The following is a 9,229-nucleotide window of genomic DNA, read 5'->3' on the forward strand; positions in this document are numbered from 1 at the left end:
TGAAATTCCACACCCTTGATCGCATTTTCAAGTCCTGTGATCACCAATGTAACAATTTCACTGTGTTGTTTTGAATTTCGTGATCTTCATTAAATATGCTATTAATCGTAATACAAATTTATGCACAAAACATTGTTAATTTCATAAAAAAAGTAAAGTTTTAGTGAGTCATGGTTCACAAAAATATCGTTAGTTAACTTTGACGCTTCATATTGAAAAAAAAATGTACTACACTACCCCTGGCAAGTTATTTCAAAAGTTGGCGCATTTAATCAAGATTTCAAAATGGTGCAACACTTGCCACTTTTCTTGCCATTAAAAATGTTATTTTTATTTGAACGACGAGTATCCTCGAAAATGTATCGGACGCAGTGGTACAATTGTATGGCCTCCTCGTTCCCCCGATCTAAATCCAGTAGATATTTTTTACTGGGAATGCATAAAATAAAAAGTCTATTCAGAATCAATAGAAAACCTGTCAGAACTTCACCAGAAAATTGACACAGCGTCAGAAGAATTAAATGCAAGGAATTTTGCTTGACTGGTAAAAAGATCTTTTGTACGCCGTTGCAGAGCCTGTATTCGTGCCAGAGGAAAGCAATTATTTTTAGTAAAGAGGTAATTGAGTCAGTCCATAACCAATATTTAATGTAATAAACATAATAGGTAATAATAATAAAAAAAAAGAATGAACGAACCATCGTTCTTATTTAATTGTTCTCCTTAAACTAAAGTAATTCCGAATTGTTTTCCTCTGGCACGAATACAGGCTCTGCAACGCCTTACAAAAGACCTTTGCACCAGTCAAGCTAAATTCCTTGCATTTATTTCCTCTGACGCTGTGTCAATTTTCTGGCGAAGTTCTGATAGATTTTCTATTGATTTCGAATAGACTTTTTCTTTTATGCATTCCCAGTAAAAAATATCTACTGGATTTAGATCGGGGGAACGAGGAGGCCATACAATTGTACCACTGCGTCCGATCCATTTTCGAGGATACTCGTCGTTCAATTAAAAATAACATTTTTAATGGCAAGAAAAGTGACAAGTGTTGCACCATTTTGAAATCTTGATTAAATGCGCCAACTTTTGAAATAACTTGCCAAGGGTAGTGTAGTACATTTTTTTTTCAATATGAAGCGTCAAAGTTAACTAACGATATTTTTGTGAACCATGACTCACTAAAACTTTACTTTTTTTATGAAATTAACAATGTTTTGTGCATAAATTTGTATTACGATTAATAGCATATTTAATGAAGATCACGAAATATAAAAAAACACAGCGAAATTGTTACATTGGTGATCACAGGACTTGAAAATGCGATCAAGGGTGTGGAATTTCAACTTTTTCGAAAAGTGTCTATTATTGCTGAACTAAGTGACATGGATTTTTTTTTTTATTTTTCCTAGAACCGGTATGACTTGGCCTTTCATCCTGTCTCGAATTATCGTTGAGTTTCGGGACACCCTGTAGATATAAACTATAATATTTTAGTTTTCATATTAGGTGAAGTCATTCCAAGCACACGTGCTATCTATCACTATGTCATTTTATATCAAAGAATTGTCTCGTACCTTTTTTAATAAAACTTTTACGTGCTCGCCTAGAGCTATGAAATCTTCACATTGACTATTACAGCTAAAGTAAACGTATCATAGAAACGCGTGTAGGTACCTACTGTTTAATTACAACGTTTTCCCAAACCCCAATGCGTAGCGAGCATAGTGATTACAACAATATCGCTCCGAAACATTCGTTATAGTGGTTTACGAGTGTATTTGATATATTGCTTCGGCACTTGCGTTGTGGTACAGTGTTGTTACGAGTGTGAAGCCTTATGTACAACTATATCGTACATTTATTTGCAGGTGTTCTAGTATTTGCGCTCCGCACTTGAAAATCACACGATTAACAAGACCATTAGTACGATTACGTTCCACGGGGAATTAGAATTGCTTGTAACTTGGGAAAAGGAAAACTTAAATAAAAGCCGACCCCAGCTTTTTCTGTAAAACTTTTAATTTCTCTAAATGTAGTTTACAATGACTTTAAATTTGCAGATATAAAAACTTTGAACAAACTTATCTACATTGCGTTGGTATACAATTAAAGCATTGTTAAGATGTTAATAGAAAGCATAAAATGTCGAATCTAAGTATTATAAATGATATAACATAGTAACGTTTAAAAAAATACAATATAGATTATGTTAATAACATATAAGAACCATAATTTGTATTAGTAATAAACAACAAAATCATTAATATAATATTTCCAGTAATTTCAGAACTCTGAACTGCAACTCATCTCGAAAAATCAAGTTAAAGTTGATCGTAGTTTTTAGCCAACTATAAGAGTAAATACGTAACAAGCAAAAAGGCACCTCACTCTTCAAAAAAGTAGTAACGAACATGCTTAGCGGAAGGATCAAAGTACTCATCGTGTGGGAGATCCAGGGCGGAGAGAACCGCTCCGAAGTAGTGCCTGGTGAAGTGCAGCGTGTCGTGAGGACGAAGCAGCAATATGGCCTGAAGGTAGTCACGAACAGCGCCGGTGAGCGCTCCACTCTCCGTGATGTACCGACCACCCTCAGAAGTACGAACAGTCTAAAACAATATAAATACGTATCATCGGACAATTCACATACTGTCATTTGTTTCCAAACTAAGCTGAGCTTGTACCTACTATGGTAACCAAATAACTGATGAATATATACTTCTCAAAACATACTTATATAGATTTCATACAGATACAAAATTTAATAACATGCTAAAGTGTATAAAAAACTGAATCAATAAGAAGATAGCATCTCGCCGAGATGATAAACTTGGTCGAGAAGAGACAACATGCTTAAAGCCCGTGCAAAAGGATTACAGTTCAAACATCCAACTGTGCTATACGCTCCACTGCACTGAAATCCGAGAGTTCTCGTCAAAACAAAAAGTTTGTCTTTTCTTCGAGTGCGGCTCGTATTCATGCGATTCTTAGTACCCTTTCTGCTTTAATATTATGACCCCGCGATCCGCAATTGTATCTTCTTGTTTTTTCATTGTGGTTATTTTAAAATCAGAAGTCAAAACTGATTTAAACTAGTTTGTTCTCTAAAGAATACGTGCAAATTAACATGGTATTTTCGAAATAATATAGAATTAAACAGTACGACGCTTTTAAGTTTTAATAAAAGGTCCTGCTGGCTTTTTATCATATTTTTCAATGTTCTTACCTTAAAGTCGAGGTAATCAGACAACAGTTGGAGGTCCTGCCGCCACCTAGATCGAAGAGGTGCGTGCGGTTCAATCTCGTCTTTCTCGGGATTCACTTCCAGTAACGGGTTGAGATGCATTATGTAGGTATTGTCTGCCCATTCATGGCTGACTATATGGCCTTAGTAATAAAGTATAAATTGATGTTAGTTAGGCCTCTAAGACTAATACAAAAAATACTAAATAACAATGCTGCTGCTGCAAAATGTTTAAATAAGGATTCAAAACGTATTTAAAAAGCTTTTATACAACTTAAAGTGTATGTTGGTTTGTTTAGGGCAAATTTAATGTTACGAGTTAAATTAGAATTTAATCTATCTTTTACAAAATAACTGTATTATGTAAAAGTCCAATTTTCTAACGATTACAAATTACTTAAGACTAACTAATACTCCAAGTTACTAAAATCAATCGGTTGATTTGACTGAAAGTTGATTATGTAGGTATAGATTTATAGAATAGATAGAAATTCTCCGGTTTACCTCTTAGAGTGAGTGCCGTCAATGACTGATGAATAAATCCTGAAGGTTCTATTATATGACGTTCAACTTTCACTACAAACAGTGGACATCCGTTCACTATAGCTTGACCAACTCCAAGACAGACCTGTAACACAAAAAAATATACCGATATCTTTCTTTGTACCGCTAAATCCATATTTTTATCATTGTAGTGCTTCATCATTAGTGTAAGGCAAATACAGTCGTTGTTCTTCATTTTCAAAATATTTATTTTCATTCTAAATAATCTAATAATATATTTACTATATTGCTTTTTACTTGTTTAACAAACTCTACAGACTATAACTAAACAAAACAATAATCTTCACCCAATATTGATTTTCAAGTTCCAACGCAGCAATAATTTTCGAGCGAAATATCCCTGATTCATTCAAAATTCTCTCATTATTCATTAGATCAATAGTAATAGATTTACCTATTAATAACGGAGGAAGATTAGTCGTTTAACAAGAAACATTCATTAGTCAGTGCAAACTGCTGAAACGACAATACCGGGTTACATAGTTCATGAGTTCGTAATTTTGAAGTCTATTTAATAATAATTGGCCCAGTTATTTCACTGCTTTAGCATGATAAGTGGCCTGTGAATTATTTATAGTTGTTTGCAAAGGTTTAGCAGAAATTTAGATTAAAATTCGGAATCGGTACTACTATGTGATATTATTGCAGGTAAGAGGAAATAAATAAAAAACCTTTTAAAACACCTTCAACTCCAACATTTCTATACAAGGTATTTCCGTACAATATCAATAAAATTGTCTCTAATCTCAAGGGATAACGTAAGTATAAAACAGAACACAACCTAATGCTGATATTGATAATAAACAACAAACTGATTAATTATAAACGATCACTTACGTAAATACTTTGGCAGATGACTCCGTCCATCATGACAGTATCAGTCTTTACGTTCCCTCTGTATCGAGATATTGCGAAATAGCGCATAAGCACAATACTTGCTCCTTCCAGTAGAAAATCATGAGCTTTTTCAAACGTATGGTAAATCCGTTTTACAACGTCACTCTCGCCACAAATACGTGTTACTTTGTTATAATAACCGTTCTCACAAATTGCCAAATAGCTCCGCTTTTCTTTAGTCAGATTTTTCTTTGTTATATGCCTGAAGTTAAAGTATTAATTTATCAGCCCTAACTTCTTAAAAACACAAACTGGATTCTGTTATATCAGTTTATTTGAATATTAATCTTACTCAGTCCTGTTTTCCTCCATTGTATGAAGATTGCAATCCAAAATACTGACGAGCTTAGAACCAGTCTTCGCACCTTCCTTCGAAGAATACGATACAACTTGCACCAAAAACTTGTCTTTATCTTCTCCGAGGGTTTCGACACTAATACTTATTCCTAGGAATATGAAAAAATATATGAGAACCACTTCAAACAACATCAAATAAAAATAATTGAAAAAACAAACCTCCCACTGCACTGCAGCAGTCTAAAGACGGCTTCCTAACTTTTTTTTCATATTTAGGAGCTTTTACACCGTGCACTGCACATTCTTCTTCTGTTGGTTTTTGATCGTGAAGTCCTTGTATAACAAATTTTTCAGTCTCTGATTTTTTTTGTTCTATCTTATCATGCCTCCCATAACCGTAGTCAAAATACGTATGCATCGGATCTACCTCGCGACACCATCGGTAACCTTCCTTACCAGCACGGACTTTTTTCAGTTTATTGTCTTTTACTTTCGGACAGGTGCAGACTAAGTCGGTCAAGCCCGGCTTCCAAGTATCCACGCAAATGCATGCCTTTGGTTGTGGAGGGGGAGCCGTGTCACAGATACAGGGATCTTTGCAATCACAAACAGAGAAACACTTACAATTTTCTGGATCACCACAAGTGCATGTTTTTTGTGGGAAGCAATTACATTGGCTATTTTTCTTTACATCGCAAGTACATATTTTAGGGGGTTCTTCACAGCTACATATGGATTTGTTTTCGTCTCCCTTACAAGGAATGTCGGCACTATCGGTCGGTTCACAAAGGCAAGTACGTCGTATGCCACAAACACAAACCACATTGCATATACAATCTTTGCCTTTTTGACAGAAACACCGCGGTTTTGGCTCGGGCTCTTGACATGTGCAGGGTTCGTGATCACTCTCTTTTTTAAATTTTATATCTTCTTCACCTTCATAATGAAATGAACTTACTGATTCATCTATCGCTTCCAAGTTTAGCTTTGGTTTATGCTTACATTTGCATACAGGGCAAGGAAATTTAAAAGGAGGACAAATGCATGGTTTTCTTACATCCTCGCAAACACATTCTGTTTTCACTAATGTGTTGGAATCACATATGCACACATCGACAGCGTTGCATTTGCATGATACTGCGGGTTTTTGGGGTGTGCAAATGCATATATCTTCCAATAGACGGCAAGTGCATTCATCTTTCACTTTCGCTCCACAAGAACAAGGTATCTTTACGAAACATTTACATTTTCCTTTTTTGTCCTTAGGACAAGTACAGATCGCATGTTCTTTAGCAGATGGATTTACTTGCGGTAATCCTCCTACCATCACAACACTTGTTCTGCTGTGCTGTTTTGGAATCGGCTTTTTACAGTCTGGGTAGAAAAAGAAATGAAAATCGTTATCCTCCTCATCTTCCTCTTCGTGTTTAGTTTCTTCTTCGACGAAATCCTTTATTTCCGTTGGTCCTACGTTTTGTACTTCACGTGAGGATTCAGAGGAGGATGTTTCGCGGCAGGTCCACGTTGAGTCTGACGACCCATCATCAATGTCACCTTCGTAATGGCCGCAGCTGATTATCAAAGATTCACCAAAGCACAATTCTTTTTTCAGTCTGTCATCTAAAAAAGTGAAGATAAATAAATATTTTACGCGCCTTAAACGGTACCACATAAACACGATTATATAACGGTTATTTTAACATGGTACGTGTGTCTGGTCCATATACATAGTTGACTCAACTAATTACGTAGCTGTTTACATCGGAATTATTTAATAATACTACCTTAACATTTGGAGGGTGTATTCACGGAAATATAAGTAATTTTCATGGATATGGAAAGAGGGTAACAAACATCCAGAAAGACCATGAGTTGGTGATTCATAAGACAATAGACAAATATCTTAAGACTTAATGTTTTTTTTTCTTACCAAGTTCAAATGGCAGCTGCTGTGATAAATCTATTAATGATATTTGCGATTTTATCGACATTTTAAATGCTTTCTTTTTCTACATGTCGACAATATTTATTTCATTTTTTTTTTATTTCTTAGACACACTTCAAAATATTCTGACTACCAGTTCAGTTTTATTTTTTCTATGAAAATGGATAAATAAATAATATTCAAACCGGTCACATACAAGATTAAAAAGGTTTACATAAATGCTTGTTAACTTTAAAATTGAGTTGTGACTGGTGACTTACATGACTATCACCTACCTTACCTATCTATCTATTACCTAAAATTATTCTTACCGCTTTTATTACTACATTTACACAGTACATATATTATATATCGCTCCTTCAATGCAAAAGGGCCACAACTCAAAAAAAAATGAAAATCGTTTTATTGCAAAAATGACACCGGAACCGACTATATTTTATAGTAAAAAAAAAACCCCCATCATTTTTGCTTATTTTATGGCTGCACTGACTTACTGCCCTTTTTGCATTAGCTCACTTTGACAGGTAATGTCAGTGCAAAACAGCCACTTTGTGAGTTGCGCCCGGAGATTCAACGCAAATGCTCGTCAGTTGCGTGAAAAAGTGCCACAATCCAAAATACGTCTGTGTTGGGTGCAAAATTTCAAGTTCATGTGATTATATTTCACAATACAAAACTGCCATATTTTGGAAAACGTCCTTTTTGCATTCTAATTATAGTATTTGTTACCATATTTTGTAATACAAAAATGCCATATTTCTGAAAACGACCGTTTTGCATTCAAACACTAGTATTTGTTATTGTATTTTGTAATATAACAGTAGCATATTTTGAAATACGTCCTTTTTGCAATAAATTATTGTGGAATAAATAATTATTTTTAGCATGCTACAATGGGAAGGCCATAAATATGACCGTTTGGCATGATAATAATTTTAGTTTTCGTTAAAATTTTCGAAATAAAATTTAACATTTTGATGCAAGGAAAGGCAAGGGGGGACCCTTCCCTTTCAAATCGCCCTTTTAGCGGCAAGATCCGACTAGTCCTTTTCAAATGCGTCTAGGTCATCCCGCCATCTCCGTTTAGATCTCCCGCGTCTGCGATGACTATCCTCTGGCATCCAGTTGGTAGATATGCGGGCCCACCTTTCCGGATGCATGCGGATAATGTGGCCGGCCCAGTTCCATTTCAACCTGGCGGTCTTCTTCCCTAAATCGGCTATGCGAGTTTGGGAGCGCAGTATAGAATTTTGGACGTGATCTGTTCTTCTTACATCTGATAAACTACGCTCCATTTCTCTCTGGCAAACCTCCGGTTTCTACTTTTGGTTTTCCGTAAGGGACCATGTTTGGGCACCGTAGGTTAGGTCGGGTAGTATAAACATTTCGACGAGCTTCCGCTTTAGTGACAGTGGAAGGTTACCTTTCATTAGCTCTTTCATAGACCAGGAGCTCTTCCAGGCACTTGTGACACGTTTGTCCAACTCTTTGTCCCGTCGATTGTTAAAAGAGGTTATCTGGCTCAAGTAAGTGTATTCGTCGACATAGTGTATGACGTGGCCTACCTCGACCCTACGTTTTGTGTTGTTGGTCATAACCTGGGTTTTTGTACGGTTCTTACTTAGTCCAATCTGAAGGCTTGCCGTGCTCAGATCTTTGAGCATTGATTCGAGTTCCAATGCAAAGGAAGAGAAGAGGACAATGTCGTCTGCAAAACGAAGGTTTCTTAACGGTTTGCCACTAACAACAATGCCTTTTGATTGCCGCCAGGCTCCTGAAAATTTTTCGAGGGTGCTGGTAAGTAATTTTGGAGATAGCGGGTCTTCCTGTTTCACGCTTCTTTGGATTTAGAGAGATTGTTGTATATTGCTTTGATGAGTTTGATGTATGTAGCTTCGATTCTTCATAGTATCTTTAAGAAGGTCTTGGTTATGGAGTGATGATTCTATGGCGGAATGACTGATGCTGCCAAAAGCTTTGGAATAATCCACGAATGCTAAATATAAAGGTTTATTAAACTCATAAAACTTTTCTATTATCTTATTTCTTTAATACTCCTGCTGCACTCAGTCTACCCGTCACGTTACCCATTGATTGATGATGATGATTGATGTTTAATTTGACTAAATAATGAAAGTTACGCACAAAGTTGATCTCTATTATATTACTTACTTAATAATAAGTAAAGATTTTTTAATTAAGATTGTTTAATACAATGTTTTCCTGGTGTCTATTCACTTATGGTTTTATTTACTAATAAGATTTAACTTTTTGATACGGTT

The 9,229-nt window shown here is 35.6% G+C and overlaps 2 protein-coding genes across 2 annotated transcripts in view; both read right to left on the reverse strand.

Moving 5' to 3' along the window:
- The window catches only part of ry (xanthine dehydrogenase rosy), a 369,886-nt gene that overhangs the window by 337,976 nt on the left and 22,681 nt on the right, over positions 1-9,229 (reverse strand). The gene's annotated exons all lie outside the window — the stretch shown is intronic.
- LOC142975481 (uncharacterized) lies at positions 2,079-7,077 on the reverse strand. Its single transcript, XM_076118336.1, has 7 exons — positions 6,933-7,077; positions 5,222-6,622; positions 4,998-5,151; positions 4,646-4,907; positions 3,749-3,872; positions 3,227-3,387; positions 2,079-2,609 (listed from the first exon to the last, which is right to left on the reverse strand). Exons 1-7 carry the CDS (start codon positions 6,991-6,993, stop codon positions 2,388-2,390), a joined length of 2,385 nt encoding a protein of 794 aa, XP_075974451.1. The 5' UTR covers positions 6,994-7,077; the 3' UTR covers positions 2,079-2,387.

This window comes from Anticarsia gemmatalis, chromosome 9 (assembly GCF_050436995.1).
Source record: "Anticarsia gemmatalis isolate Benzon Research Colony breed Stoneville strain chromosome 9, ilAntGemm2 primary, whole genome shotgun sequence".
Classification (NCBI taxonomy): Eukaryota; Metazoa; Arthropoda; class Insecta; order Lepidoptera; family Erebidae; genus Anticarsia; species Anticarsia gemmatalis.

Coding starts and splice junctions, on each gene's coding strand:
- LOC142975481 (XM_076118336.1), bottom strand. CDS start 6,993: ATGTCGATAAAATCGCAAATATCATTAATAGATTTATCACAGCAGCTG. Junction 3,873..4,645: donor TCATCTGCCAAAGTATTTAC/GTAAGTGATCGT, acceptor TTTGTGTTACAG/GTCTGTCTTGGAGTTGGTCA. Junction 3,388..3,748: donor GACGGCACTCACTCTAAGAG/GTAAACCGGAGA, acceptor TTTATTACTAAG/GCCATATAGTCAGCCATGAA.